The 15602-nt window shown below is 40.4% G+C and overlaps 1 protein-coding gene across 5 annotated transcripts; it reads left to right on the top strand.

Annotated features, from left to right (window-relative positions):
• Window positions 1-752: 752 nt before the first annotated feature.
• Window positions 753-15458, top strand: gys2 (glycogen synthase 2). 5 transcript variants are annotated; one of them, XR_013093254.1, is made up of 18 exons: window positions 1046-1834; window positions 4418-4599; window positions 5347-5538; window positions 5675-5860; window positions 7468-7612; window positions 7963-8080; window positions 8185-8305; window positions 8389-8495; window positions 9386-9445; window positions 9549-9627; window positions 11249-11362; window positions 11617-11743; window positions 11850-11945; window positions 12046-12209; window positions 12748-12828; window positions 13837-14052; window positions 14243-14292; window positions 14415-14554. XR_013093254.1 is itself a non-coding variant. In XM_004564759.6 (17 exons), exons 2-17 carry the CDS (start codon window positions 1711-1713, stop codon window positions 14631-14633), a joined length of 2115 nt encoding a protein of 704 aa, XP_004564816.3. In that variant the 5' UTR covers window positions 753-841; window positions 1581-1710; the 3' UTR covers window positions 14634-15458. The 5 variants fall into 5 exon arrangements, 2 of the variants coding, with proteins under 2 accessions (XP_004564816.3, XP_076730437.1); XM_004564759.6 differs by lacking the exons at window positions 13837-14052; window positions 14243-14292 and adding an exon at window positions 753-841 and having other exon boundaries at window positions 1581-1834; window positions 14415-15458; XR_191539.6 differs by lacking the exon at window positions 14243-14292 and having other exon boundaries at window positions 13837-13934.
• The last annotated feature ends 144 nt before the right edge of the window (window positions 15459-15602 follow it).

The raw sequence follows: 15602 nt of genomic DNA, 5'->3' as shown, positions 1-15602 counted from the left end.
AGCCGAAGGCTCTGCCTATCTTTGTACATGGAAGAGGAAAGAAGTTGCACAGAGGTGTGTAAGACTGCAGCTCTGCTTCATGGTCCCAACTCTGGATAGTTACATATTGGGTGGAAATGAAAGCACTCCATTCAAAGTGGGATGGATGCTGCCTCACCTAACAACACCAGACTTTTCCCAGAAAGTTTCCCAGTTATCTGTAAAGCACATAGCTTTTTGCAGTGCAGTGATTATCAGTTTCCCTCATAAGAAGAATATTCCACGCTCTAATCAAACCCTAGGGCGCTTGTTGTAGGGCTGCCAACGTTAACGCGTTAATGCCCTCATCAAGATTAAAAAATTTAACGCAATCAAACCATCTGCAGCACAGAATGGACAAAACTTTGGACAAAGTGCCCGAAATGCATTGACAGAGACATTTCAGGGATTTTGAGTCATTCTGCGCTCCAAATGGATTAATTGCGTTGAAAATTTTAATAGCATTAATCGTGACAACGGCGTTTACATTGAAAGCCCTAGTTTGTTGGTTTGTTTTTATTTTTGTTTTATTTTGCAAGCTGGTCGTTAGATGCCGCTCCAGCCGGCCCGCCCCTCTCCTCCTGTAAGCAGCAGGCGCACCTTGCAAACAGAAGGGCGAGCAACTTTCTTTTTTTTTTTTTTTTGCAGATGCCATGATGCTGCCCTGGGGAACCGCCCATGTTGCCCATATCAAAAACTGCTGCCTAGGGGTATGTTCTCACCAGGAAGTCCGCATAGATGTATGGTTAGATGTGGCTGGTAGACTAAAGCACTTTGACTGGTCACAAAGATGAAAAAAAGCTACATAAATCAGTCAGCCAGTGTAAGAGCTCATTGAGGCCTGCAAAGAGTCTCAGTTAGATACAAATTATTTTACAAATTTTGATTTTTGCTTTTATTGGTTTTAGAAATTCAGATTACAAAATCATTCCTTAGTACAAACCATTACAAAAATAGTCTTAATTAGATAAAAGTAGTTGGGGTGAGTTTTTTTTGGTAAGGTTTAAGGAGAGAAGTGTCAGATTGGCACAAGCTGCTGCACCTTTGCTAATCAACTCTGCCTTGTTGAGCAGCAGCAGGGTGGTTCCTCACGGAGCACATGTGCATGCTAGCTAATATAGTTGACTCAGGAGTGAACAGCTTCCGCTGATATAATATCTGACTTTTCTGGAGTTTGACACTACTAAGGGGCGAAAACAGGCCTTATTCTGTTTTTTGCGTGAGCGAGGAAATTTCCCTGTAGATGTTCAGTAGTTTGTAGAATCCTTATTTGGTTGTATTGAGTGGAATGTAAAGGTGTTTTTTAGTATCTGCTCTAAAAACAACACTTTTAAGCTAACATGGAGTCAGCCTAAAGCGGATTGATCACTTTAGGCCTTCACTCCTCAGAGAGATAAATAAATAAATAAATGAATAGTAAGACTGAGCACACAGCTGCAGTTTGTTTTTATCACACACAACCCCAAAACCAAACCTTTCACCCTGACATGATTATGGAAGGTAGGCGGGGTGGAAGTGCTTTGCCCTCGTGACTTTTTTTTTTTTTTTCTTTTTTTAATAAGTCTCATCTTTGCCTTCGGAGAGGAAAGCTCTTTCTGGCCTCTAGCCACAACAGGTTCGAAGGTCCTACATTGAGATTAAGCGGAGCTTCTTCCCAACAGTGACGTTTGTTGGACCCCCAGAAACTGTAAGATGCCTCTGTCCCGTTCGCTTTCCATGACATCCCTGACCGGGGTGCTGCCGGCCTGGGAGGAGGACGAGCTGCCTGTGGAGGACCTGCTGCTCTTCGAAGTCTCCTGGGAGGTCACCAACAAAGGTCAGTTTCATCAGAACTGTATTACTTCTATTTCCATTTTATACAGTAAAACACTGGATGTATCATTGTAGTATTTATTTCATTTGAATCAGTTAGCTCATATTAATGTGTTTGAGTCAATATATTTCAGTGTGCGTGTATATATTTGTTTTTTTTTTTAATTACTCTTGTGGCTAGAAAAACAATATACAGAATGTATAAATATCTATGAATCAAAGGAATTAAAAAAAACTTGTGAAACCATAATGAACAGTAACAAATGTGTATCTTTAAAGTATCAGTATTTCAGTTTAAACATCACTTTAATTTGTATCTCTAATACATGCCATGTGACAATTTCCTGTTTAAAAAAACCCCCTCTGTCTGTTAATATTAGTAATATTTTATGAAAGAGTCACTCTTTGCCCCTTGAAGAGCAAATATTGCACTGAGTGTGCTCCCTCTGAAGAGTTAAACATTAAGCTGATGCTCATGTAGTGTCCTAAACACAAAAAAGATAAAATGACTGAATATTGAATTGGTTTGCATGTGGACAGCAGGTGTCGTGTTACAGTACTAATTGTGGCTTTTGCCTCGAATCACTGAGAACATTTTATGCATAGTGAAGATTTCTGCTGCCTGTTTATTCACTCTTACTGGCAGTTTGGATTGAAGTTGGATATGGAAACTGCAACTTTTTTTTTTAAAGATGTGACAATAGCACATTGTTTCATGTTGTGTTTAATTACCTTTAATTTCAAATTAATGAATCTAAAAATGTAAATATTAATTTGAACATTAAGGTTCAGAGGTTATCAGGCACTCTGCTGTTTTCTCTGGCTTTACTGTTTATATGATCCCTGCTCTCTGATGCAGCTCAGACGTCATTCTCCACTGAATGTTTTGGTGATAATATCAGTATTTGTCTTTATGCTGCCTAGTGAGACTGAAAAACATTACCACATGTGCTTTGACCCCTACAAACCAGAAATTTTGTGTCTGCTACAAATGGCACCAGTGCAATATCAGCTCCTGGTCAAAATGGGTTTGTATAAAAGATCTGTTAAAGCAATTGATGGCCCCTGACTATTTTCAGTGATTTAGTGTTTGACTAAATGACTGAACAGCTGATGATAATGTATGTATGTAGGTATGTTTTGTGTCTTTCTTTCCATTTTTGTGTATTTTTAAATGACAATCTGGATTATGTCTCTGCACATAATAAGAGGTTATTTAACAAAAGTAAACCAAAAGCAAAAACACTGTATAGAAAAACTAGGAACATCTTTCATACTTCCATAGGAATTAGGAGACTGAAAAGCAGCCAGTTGCTGCTACTAAATGCATTTGATTAACTGATCTGGAAATGTGAACAGCTATAGAAGTAGCAGTAGTTTAATTATCATTCAGGTGTCTGTTCACCTAATGCCAATGAAGATGGAAATCAAAATTATGAGGAAGCAATTTTTGTTGCCCATCAGTCTGTAACCGGTTATAAGGCTGCTTCTTGAGCAATTTGAAATCAGTCATTCTGCAGAGAGGGCATTAGCAAGTCAGAAAGCACTCAAACCAGTTTTCAGTCTTTCAGTTGACATTCCAGCAAATTCACCCCAATGATACTCAGAAACTTAACCCTCTGGGGTTTAATTGGCCATTTTTTCAATACTTTTGATTTTACCTTGTATATTTCACATTTTTAAAACTGTTTACCTTGCCTTGTTTAAAATAATTCTTGTCAGCACTCCTTGTTTGATTTGGGGGGTTTTTCTTTTCATTTTGACGTACTGTATTACCTCTAAAATCAACACACAAATAATATGAGGTTAGGAAAAGTTACACTTCTTTTTTTTCTTTTTTTTTTTAACTGCAAAAACTACAAACATGTTTGACAAATCATTTTCAGAACTTGAAAAGCAAAAGAAATTGTAAATGTAAAAGAAATTATGCACAAGTTTTGCAAACAAAGTTATATAGAAACTACTTTCCTAAAAATGTAGCAAGGCCTCAGGCGTTTTTATATAACCATTTAAAACTATTTACAGAATAATCAGGTGTTCTGCATCAAATAGTTAAAGTTCAAAATAAATAACTGGATTAAGAATTAACGTAAAAATGGCGTTGACTCCGACAGATCGCTTTTTACGTCACGTAGCTGCGCAATGAACGCAGTTTTTGTGGGTGGCAGAAAAAAGCGGCGTTCAAAGACCGGGAAAACTGCCCTTTTTTCCGCCACTCAGAAGGGGTGTTGAAGGCGCCCCCCACCCCACCCCCTTTTTTCTGACTAATTAAACGGCGATCTTTAACGCCATTTCTTAACCAGACTGGTTAGGAAAAGTGGCAAATTGTAGCACTATTGGCTTGCAACAGTTAAAAGTGTTTACCCTTTTCTTTCAAACACTGACAGTCTTTTTTTTTTTTTTTTTTTTTTTTTTTTTCCCCCCCCCCTCCACAGATTACTGTAGTAATGTGTTAGGAGTCTGTGAACATACAGACTGGTTCCTATTGGACTTTTTACAAGAATTTTTAAAAGACAAGTCAAGTCAAAAGTTTGAAACCTTTTGCAGTGACTTCAGGTCTTTTCACTTGCCCTGTGTGTCACTATAGTTGGGGGAATCTACACAGTCATCCAGACCAAGGCTAAGATCACTGTGGATGAATGGGGAGACAACTACTACATGATGGGACCATACTTCGAGCACAACTTCAAGACTCAGGTGGAGAGCTGTGAGCCACCAAATCCTGCCATCAGGAAGGCCATGGATGCCCTCATCCACAACGGCTGCCAGGTGAGGGATGGGAGAGGAAAGATTATCTGTGTACCAGTTGACACACCAAAACCTACTGAGTTGACAGGCATACAATTTGCTTAACCATAAAGGGGACTAGTGGGTCTGGGGGTTCTCACCCATGAAATTAGTTATTCATCATTGTGAAATGATGAATATCACTGTCATACAGTTTGGGCTGCCCTGGATGTACGCTGTGTATGATGGGAATGATGTGATTGCTGGATGAGGATGGTCACTGAATGGTAGTTACGCAGGAGGCTCAGATGCCAAATGCGTGTTTGACCACTAGAGGGTGCACATATGCTGATGAGACAGTTGCAGATCAGACTGTCAGAATACATTTAAGGAAATAACAATTAGCATGACTTTAGTAAAAAGCTACACTAAAGCTGCAAGGCTCCTTGGAGATGTTTAAAATGATCCCTAAGTTATATTGTCTAACTTTAAGAGCAGATAGAAAATGTGTTTGTAAGAACACAACTTGGCTGTATATTGCTGTCATGCAAAAAAACAACACAATATAGTGATCACTTTATACTTCAAATGCATGCATCCAAAATTTCTCTTAGCAAAGTGGATATAACCAGAATCTTCATACCACCTACGCCCTAAGTAGGGTTAGGGTTAGGCTAACCTCAGGCTAAAACTGTTGCCATGAAACTGAATGCATATCCTGGGATAGAAGCACAGAGGCACTTAAATCTGAAAGTGTCCCTAATAAAGCTGAACTTGTTTTTAATGCAGGTTCATTTTGGTCGCTGGCTGATTGAGGGCAGCCCCTACGTAATCCTGTTTGACATAGGCTCAGCAGCCTGGAACCTGGACCGCTGGAAAGGGGACCTTTGGGACACCTGCAACGTTGGTCTGCCCTTCCATGACCGAGAAGCCAATGACTCGCTCATTTTGGGCTCCCTTATTGCATGGTTCTTCAAAGAGGTGCATTATAAGTGAACCTAATTGTCTTGTTGGCTCCTATGCTGAGTTTTGGATTTATAAAAATAAATAAATCTCAATATGCATCACTGAGATGGTTGGCATAAGTAAACATGGCAGCTTTCTTTTGTGTTTTTAGTTGACAGACCACCTTGGAGACAAACCTAATGTCATCAGTCACTTCCATGAATGGCAGGCAGGTCCTGGACTTATTCTCTCTCGCTCACGCAAAATTCCAATGGCGACAGTATTCACAACACATGCCACCCTGCTGGGAAGATACCTTTGTGCTGGGAACACTGACTTTTACAACAACCTGGACAAGGTGAGAGAACAAGAGAACTGCCTTACAGCAAACAGACACATAGTAACACTGTTTGTAGTTGGCCTATAACTGTCATGGACACCAAGCCATTCCCTTCTTATGACTCTAGTTAATAATACAGGCAGGGAAATTTGTCAATGTTTTATTGTGAATCAGAGCTTGATCTTTACAGCTGATATGTTGCCTACAATGTGCATATTAGATTCATTATAAATAAATTTCAGATAGTTGAATTGGGTAGTACTTAAATCCTTTTGACCCTAATAGAAGGGGGAAAACATCAGTGTTTGTAAACATAGGGGCACTACAGTAGGCATGTTATTTATATTATCAAATCACAATAGTAATCTTATATTTCATATTGCACGGCCTTTACACTACAATATGAAATGCAAAAAGTGAGCGAAGAAGAGAAGCCCACAGCATGCTGAGGCCTATTGCAGTGTACCTATGAAAACAGAACAAAAAGCAAAGTTCTTAAGAGTCTGTCTCCTGGCACCCCACGTCCATCACAAAATACGCGTGCAACTCACACTCGCGCCTCTCTGCCTACAATGACCAGCCATAAGATTTATGCTCATATTTAAAGGTTTAGCTCTTTTAGGACTACTTAGAGCATCATTAGTAATGTTGAGCTACATTTGGAGATGTCAATGCAATGTTTGTAATTGGCCACACAAGCTAAAGGTCAATGTGGAGCTAAAGGTTACTCCTTGACCGAATGGATAATTGACAGATGATTCTTAGGACCATCACTTATTCTGTCGATGGAATCTTGTTAACTGAGTCAGAAAATGCAGCCAATGTGGTAAAACAAAGCAGGATCATTTCCAGACTTACAAACTGTAAATGAACTTTAAAAGAGATTTTTTTTTTAAATTCATTTAATTGAATAAATGAAATGCAATATTTTATTATGCTCTTGTTTATGCTCAACTATGCCTGAAATGGATAATTATACATGCTGTTATAACCAAACCTTTTTGTGGTCCCACGAGGGTAGTCGAGATCTTGCCTTGTAGGATTAATGAGGATGCGGTGAACTAAACTGGTGCAGTCTCATCCTCATTTTCCCAGTATGTTTCATGACAAACGCTCATACTCGGACACTCGTGTCCTCTCTTGCTCATTTAAACATGTATGCACGCTCGCATCCACACACAGCATAACTCTGTATTTGTTTGTGTACCTCCCTCTGTTTTGTCTTTTAGGTGTTGTATCGTTGGTGTACTTTGTTACAGAGGAAGCACGTCTGTTTGCATCTATCTCTCCCTCTTTTTTTTGTCCCTTCTATTCTTCCACTTCTCCTGTCTTTTGCCTAGTCTTCACCCTCTGTCCACTCCAGCATTATATCCACAAGCGATAATATGAATAATATTTTCTTTTTTAAAATAATTGCAACAAAAACATTCAGATGAGAAAAGTAGACCCTCTGTAGGCTCCTCTTGTTACAGCAAATATATTTGGTAAAAAAAGGCATTCAGAAAAATATTCTGCTGCTCTGGGCAGGTTTAAAAAAAAAAAAAAAAAGCTTGATAATTAAACAGGTTTTGTAAAGTAAAATGAATGTTTTTGTTTTTTCTGTTTTTAAAAATTGTGTGTGGCAGTTTAACATTGACAAGGAGGCTGGTGAGAGGCAGATCTACCACCGATACTGCTTAGAGAGAGCAGCAGTTCACTGTGCTCACGTCTTCACGACAGTCTCTCAGATCACTGCTGTGGAGGCCAACCACATGCTGCACAGGAAACCAGGTGGAAATTTTTCACTATACTATCTCCACAAGAACGTAGTTTTACGTTGTCTATTGGTTTTCTGACGATCCATGCAACACAGTCATGCAAGAAATGTTTTTACAAATCACACTACAGTCCTGTAGATAAATACATATCATGATTGACTCATTTGTAGTGATAACTAGCAACAGTAACTTGAAGTAATCAGTTTCTGTATGATGTTCACACAGTCACACAACTGTATTCCAGGGATTGATGGCAAAAATACCTTCAAGTTTGAAATAAAATGTTGAAGCTAAACACAAAGTAATTTTGATACCGCTGTCAACGGAAAATGAATAAAACCATCTTTTCCTTTGTTGGTACAGATGTGGTCACCCCAAATGGGCTGAATGTGAAGAAGTTCTCAGCCATGCATGAGTTTCAAAACCTGCACTCCACCAACAAGGCCCAAATCCAGGAGTTTATCAGGGGACACTTCTATGGGTTTGTTGCTTTATTAAAAAGTAGTCCTGGCAGCTCTCGAAGTTTGTTGTACTTCATAAAATGAATCGAAAATTTCATTTTATTAATCTTTATTATCTCGGTAGTCACCTGGACTTCAACTTGGATAAAACCCTCATCTTCTTCATTGCTGGGCGCTATGAGTTCTCAAACAAAGGAGCAGATATTTTCCTTGAATCACTGTCCAGACTGAACTATCTGCTGCGGGTGAGGCCGTGTTTGTTTTGTGCCTTTTTGGTAGTGTTGTGTTGTACACATCTAATGGAAACCTATCGTCACCGTCTCTGCAGGTCCACCGAAACGATGTGACGGTCGTAGTTTTCTTCATCATGCCAGCGAAAACTAACAACTTCAATGTGGAGTCACTGAAGGGGCAGGCAGTACGTAAACAGCTTTGGTACGTCCTGCTTTGCTGATTATTTGTAGCAATTAAATAATTCTGTACAGTACATCCATTTTTTTTTTTTTCATTATATACTCTAAATGTGATGAACAATACCCGGGGAGGGGGGGATCTGGAAATCTGTTGGGATTTTTCTCCCTCACTGATCACTTGGGGAGCTGCAGTTTTTGGCAAAATTGTAAATCCCACAGGTTGTAGTGCATCTGCCTCCCAATTTAGAAGAAGGCTATAAAGAACGGCACATGAATGAAATCTGAAATGGAGCCTGGGAATTGCAGGGCCTTCTAAGTTGTCTCTGCCATGTTGTTGTTGCCATGCAAAAGCAGAGGCTGTATGCCAACAGGTAATAAGGAAGAAAGTGCACTAATGAATGAGACAAAGGAGTGTTGTTAGGAGAATTTATTTTTAGGCGCTACTGATGCTCAAGTTCCCTGAACTTCTCGTGTAGCTGTTCGCCACCTGTTTGTGGTGATCACCTGCACAACATTTATTGCTTCAAGCTTGGGCTTATCGACCTTTCTGGGCAGCCACGACACATCAGACAAATCCAATCTTCACTTGTAAATAGCAGACAGTTTGAGACAGCCTGGTATTGATCTGATTTGAAACACAAACCTGATTTAACTGCAGCCTGAACAAAGTGTTTACCTCCATTAGGAAGCTGTACTGAAAGACTCGTCATTATCCAACATTGATTTAAAAAAAAATGTGTACTTCCTCATGAGTGGTTGCCAAGGTGGGCATGGTTCAGCAAAAATGCAACTTAGGAACTTTGCTCCTTCCCTGCTTTAACTCTTAAACTCTAAATAATAATGATTTTCTGTTACTGTTGGTGCTTCAAACTAACAACTGCAGTGGTGATAGATTTCCTTTGCTTTTAACAGGGATACAGCTCATGCTGTTAAGGAGAAATTTGGTAAAAAGCTGTATGATGCTCTGTTAAAGTAAGTATTTCTACTTGCTGAGGTATTTGATGTTGATATCAAAGTGTTGTGTAAATTTGCAGATCGATGATGATGATGATGTATGTATGTCTTCTTTCATTAGAGGGCAGATCCCTGATCTCAACAACATTTTGGACCGAGATGACTTCACCATTATGAAGAGAGCCATCTACGCCACACAGGTGTGCGTGTGCGTGTGTGCGTGTGTGCGTGAAATAATCTTTAATTCTACTTCCCCTCTTTCAAGTAACTGACTACCATTAGTCCTTATTGATGATGACTTAGAAAGATTAATATCAGTAAATTGTACCAGTGTATTGTTTCCCAAGACAAACTGTGTTCAGCTGAAATCTTTACACCTAAGGTGACACTCTTGATAAGAAAATGTTAATATCTGTAAAATGATGTGGAAATTGGGATCTTTTCAACCAGACAGAAACGACCTTTTTACTACATAAAGGGCCATGTTTATGGTTGCGCCACTATTACATTTAGGCACATACAAATTTCAGGATAACTTATTTCAACAACTTTAAAGATATAACTTTCATTTTGACTCAAATGTTAAAGCTATGCTGGAATATTTTATTTTGAATTTCATATAACATAATACAATTTTATTTTTTTAAATTGTCATCTTGCTCTGTTCATTTAATTTGTGGGTCCTTTTGTAGTCTGCTGTTAACAGTGTGGATAACATCGCAGGCTGTCGCAGTATTAGCAGAGAGTGCGGCACATGCAGTTATTCAATCTACAATTGAAGTTCATACAGCACCAAATCACAACAGTTGCTGTAAGGTAGACCCTACAATAATACATGCAGAGTAAAACCCAACAATCATATGACCCCCTATGAGCACTTTGGCGACAGTGGGAAGGAAAAACTCCCTTTTAACAGGAAGAAACCTCCGGCAGAACCAGGCTCAGGGAGGGGCGGGGCCATCTGCTGCAACTGGTTGGGGCGAGAGAAGGAAGACATGTTATCACGATAACATATGTACACTCCCACAGTAGATAATACGGCCTCATTCTACTAGCTTACCAGCTCAATGTCCTTACTGCAGAGTTTCTTTTTGATAGTTAGATGGTGTAACTCTGGACACTTATCATTCAGAAACACAGCCAGACCCCCCCCCCCCCCTTGTCTTATTTCTGCTCTCCTTGGTCAGCCTGGATTAGATGCAGATAAACATGGACTGTCTTACTTTTTGGTGTTAGTGTGGTTAATTGGACGGATAAGATGCCCACTGATGCCAGGGCCACCAATTCATCCACGTTACTGTGAAGAAATCTCACATTCCACATGAGATGATGGGTCCGTATCTTCTCCTCTGGTTTCGATGCCTGATACCAGATTCCTCCTAACATCTTAGGGCAGCTCTGGACTAGAACAGAGTCCAGCTCCTGCCAAGGATGGTTCCAGATCCTGACTATATCTAGTTGATATCTCTCAACCTCTCACAAGCTCAGGCTTCAATTCCACCAGAGATGTGATGTTTTATTTCCTAATAGCCAGCCCTGGTATCTGGAGACTGGACCACCGCCCTCCTGTAGAGCCTTTGCCTTTGAACATCGCCTGTCACACAATGTACCCAATGCCTATAGCGCCTTCTAACCCTAACCTGCAGGTGGTGGACCTACTGGAGGGAAGCCAGTGTAGCTTCTTTGGGCTGCATCTGACTGGACCCCATTGCCTAAGGGCCTGGTCACCAGGCACTTTTTAAAATCACTCAGGGGTCAATTGAATTCCTCACTTTTATGTTTATCTATCCTAATCGCATACTTTAACCTCTTGGCTTGCAGAGGCACAGCCTCCCTCCAGTAACCACTCACAACATGCTGGACGACTCAGCAGATCCCATCCTGTCCAACATCAGACGTGTTGGCCTCTTCAACTCCAGGAACGACCGTGTCAAGGTAAACAAAACATTATGTCAGCCATGTCAGGTGTGATAAGATCTCTCGATCTCTCTATTGATGGAGATAGATATTAATTTTTAAAATATATATCTAAAATGTGGAGAGATCTACTGTGACTACACAGTTGGTCTTTAATCTATTAACTTGTAGTTATTAAAAACAAACAAACTGGCTTAACTTTTATGTTTTAATTTGTGCTATGCTGCCAAATAAGGACATGGGCAACTCTTATCTGTGTGTCACCCTCTCAGGTTGTTTTCCACCCGGAGTTCTTGTCCTCGACTAGTCCTCTGCTGCCAATGGACTACGAGGATTTTGTCCGTGGTTGTAACCTTGGAGTGTTCCCTTCCTACTATGAACCATGGGGCTACACACCTGGTAGACTGACCATCCTCATGTTGTAGCCAGGCATACATGTTTCTACACAAATGCTTTATACTTCCCCTGTGCATATTGTTTAGGGCTTCTGTCTTCTGTTCTCCAGGTGAGTGTACTGTAATGGGCATTCCTAGTGTGACCACCAATTTGTCAGGTTTTGGTTGCTTCATGGAGGAGCACGTGTCGGACCCTGCTGCATATGGTGTGTGAGTGCATTCACACTCATGGGTGCACAAACACTGTGAATTATGTGTGTTCATCCTTATGGATTATGTTCTTTCCCCCCTCCTCCTCTCTGTCAGGTATCTATATAGTGGACCGACGCTTCCGTTCTGCTGAGGAGTCCTGCAACCAGCTAACTCAGTTCATGTTCAGTTTCTGCCAGCAGTCTCGGCGGCAGCGTATCATCCAGCGCAACCGAACTGAGAGGCTGTCTGACCTTCTGGACTGGAGATACCTGGGACGGGTCGGTTTCTGATTCTGAAGCCCTGAATAGTTACTTGATTAAAGTCAGAACAGGACACAATCAGAGAAAACGGGAGTCTACTACTGAACTATATTCTGGTTCAGCCAATAAATAATCAATTTCATTACTGCTTTTGCCGTTTACCAGATACAGGTATACAACAGTGAACAGCAAGCTGCCAACTTTGGTTGTGCTAGGCTATTCCACTTACACAAGTCAAATATAGGGCTACCATGCTGTGGCTCCTGTGAACTGTGGTACAATGTGCCATGTATTGATCTGCTATATAGTTCACCCTCTCCTTTAACAGGATAACGTGCTGACCTCCAAGATGATTGCAAAACAAGCATACAAGATTTCATAATTGGTCCATATGTAGAACAAAGCATGCACCAACTTTAAAACTACTTTCGTCGTTACTGAAGGATGTATTCTTATGGTCAAGATTATTTAGAGGTGGTAGTTCAGACGCCCACATTGCAAATCTTTCATTGAAATGTTTGTTCAGTTCTTAATGTATTTCTGGCTTGTTTGACAGTTCTACATACATGCACGTCACCTGGCCCTTAGTAGAGCTTTCCCAGACAAGTTCAAGATGGATCCCATGGCCCCTCTGAAGGTAAGGAATCCTTTACAAGGGATTTTGATCATAGTTGTGCACAAAACTTTATGTAGAGTAAGTGTTGAGGAGAAAGTAGAGCTTTGTGAAGTGATTTAAAGAGTTTACTGTTTGTGGGGATTATGTCTGATCCCCTTTTGTGCTCAGAGGACATCCTGGCCTTTCTCGTGTGTTTGGCTGGCCTCTTTTTGCCCAAAGAGGCAGGAAATGACAAAAAAATGTTAAACAGAAAAACTTCATTTTTTTACATTTTTTTTTTTTTATTCTTCCTTTCCCCTCAGTTCTCATGAGGCTAGGACCTTTGCTAGCTAGCTGTGATCCTGTGTTACATTTACAACCTAATTGAAAGCATGAGAAATGTACTGGCGTTACTAAATTCTGTGTGGTTCTTGTACCAAACAAGTTGATGCCATCGGATCCTAATGATCAGCGGCCCTCACATCACATGTGAGAAAGTCTGAGAGACTTGTTATGGTCCATGAAAACATCACTTGACCCTCTTCAGATTGTGGCAGGTAGATTGATTGCATTGTCGACTCTCATATTTGGTCTCTACATAAGCCTTGCTTCCATCTAGATGCTTGCTGAGGGTCATCTTGTTTTATTTATCAAGTTTAACACAATTCAGTCAGATTAAGAGAGACATACAGGAAATGTTAGTAAACATCTCAGGATCTCATGTATCACAGTCTAACTGACAAACTGCGGTATGTGAGATAGTTTGTCTAATGTTCAATACAGCAACTCCAAGGGGAACTTGCTGCGTCCATTCTTGTTGTCCTTGTACACATCCCACTTAAAATCAGACGTAAAAATCTGGCTCATGACATCGCCAGAAATACTGATTTTTGTAGTGATTGGATATGTTGGGAACAAGAGGAGTACACAGGACTGGTGGATCATTTTTTTGGAGCAGAGAAATCCTCTGCTTCTGAATGTGGGAAAAGACCAGAAAGGTGATGGATATCTAAACGAAGATGGTGGCTACACGTCCCGTGTCTATCGTAGGACAAGATGCCGCTGTGGTGCAGGAGTTGACATCCAGATACTTCTACATTAAAAGGCTGAATTGGAAGACCAACACAGAGGCTGTATACAAGAAGGGGGTGAGCATCCTCTATTTCCTAAGGGAGCTGAGATACTTCTGGAGAATTTCTGTCAGTTTCTTGTGGAGAGCGGAGTGGAGCTGGTGATGCCAACAGACTGAATAAACAGATTAGGAAGGTTAGTTCTGTGACTGGATGCAAACTGGGAGTCTGAAATACTACAACTATATACATTTTGTTGTTGTTTGTTTTCTTTTCTTGATGAAGTCAACTGCTGTAACAAGAATTTCCTAAGTATTTAAGAGTGCTTTTTAAATCCAATGTTTCTAAGCGATTATCAGATAAAAATGAGCATTTCATGGTTCTAGGCCAGCCTGCCAGCTTCCTTTTTACTTTATTAGGCTCCTCTGCTCACCTGGTAAGAGTTCACACACTAATCATAATTAACCATCTACTTCAACTTTAGATTAGCGTAGCAAAATTCACAGATCTGTTTAGGAATCACTGACTTACAGTGACTGGGCTCATTTGTCTCCACAGACGGAGGGTTTCCGGTATCCCCGGCCCTACTCGGTTCCACCCTCTCCTTCTGCCTCTATCCATTCCACGCCCCACCACAGTGATGTTGAGGATGACGATGATGAACCCTATGATGAAGATGAGGAGGCCGAGAGGGACCGGATGAATATCAAATCTCCATTTGTGCTCAATGCTGTGCCAGAGGGGAAGAAGCAGCAACCAGGAGAGTCAAGAAACTGAAATGCTCCAGAGTAGCTATGGCCTTTACAGTTGGATGGACTTGACAGACAAATGTGTGCGGTGGGGGGGGGGGTCACTGCCTGGTTAGCCCCACAGTCTACACCACAGTAATGACGAACCCCCCCCCCCCCCCCCCCCCACATCATCACCTTTTGTTAACAATTGTTACACTTATTCTGCTGCCAGGCAATAAAGTCCACCCTGCATAACAAACTTTTTATAAAGTTTGTAGAAAGGTTAAATCTAAGTTTATCATCTGTCTTCAAATGCTAGCTCGCCAAAATAACTTTAGTCAAGCAGAGTCTGAAAAATGCTAACTGAACATTACAGTTATTTAAAATAAACTTGAGTAGAACAAAGTGTCTGTCACAGGCTTTCCATTCGTTTTTGTTTGCATGAAGCGATAGAGGGTTGCGCTTTAGGAGCAATTTAGAATGAGCAATGAATTTGACACTGTAGCCTTTTAATTTTAGAAGACTATTTTTCAGATTAGAGAAAGCAAAACCAAAAACGATGAGATGAGACGAGGGACTGTCAAAGTAAAACAGGAAGTATAACACAGACGTGGACTTTACACTGAACAAAGGGACCACTGAGCTAATCTGAAGGCCGAAAAGTTGAGGTTGGAAGGTCTGCAGCATTTGACTTTGCAAAAATTTGGTTACATCTGTAAACTATGCGTCTCAGTATCCACTGACTTTTTGTGATTGGACTTGTTGCACAAGTGACATTTGGAATCACTAGGATGATGCAACTACCACTTCACATAAGAAAGTGATGGGCAAAATCTAACGACTACTTATTGCCCTTTTTTTTTTTTTTTTTTTAAAGTACACAATTTTTACAGTGCACTTTGGTGTTACCACACACCTCTACACAGTAGTTTAAATATGGCAATATAAGGGAACAAGCTACATGACGTGATTTGATTCAAAAGACGCTTTGCTTCACTCTGGACTGAAATGGTTT

This window comes from Maylandia zebra, linkage group LG15 (genome assembly GCF_041146795.1).
Source record: "Maylandia zebra isolate NMK-2024a linkage group LG15, Mzebra_GT3a, whole genome shotgun sequence".
Classification (NCBI taxonomy): domain Eukaryota; kingdom Metazoa; phylum Chordata; class Actinopteri; order Cichliformes; family Cichlidae; genus Maylandia; species Maylandia zebra.
This window is presented reverse-complemented; position numbering and strand designations above follow the sequence as displayed.

Excerpts from the sequence above, each read along its gene's own strand:
- gys2 (XM_004564759.6), top strand. The coding sequence starts at position 1,711 with ATGCCTCTGTCCCGTTCGCTTTCCATGACATCCCTGACCGGGGTGCTG. Across the intron at positions 4,600-5,346 it reads TCATCCACAACGGCTGCCAG|GTTCATTTTGGTCGCTGGCT; the intron begins GTGAGGGATGGG and ends TTTTTAATGCAG. Across the intron at positions 8,306-8,388 it reads GACTGAACTATCTGCTGCGG|GTCCACCGAAACGATGTGAC; the intron begins GTGAGGCCGTGT and ends CCGTCTCTGCAG.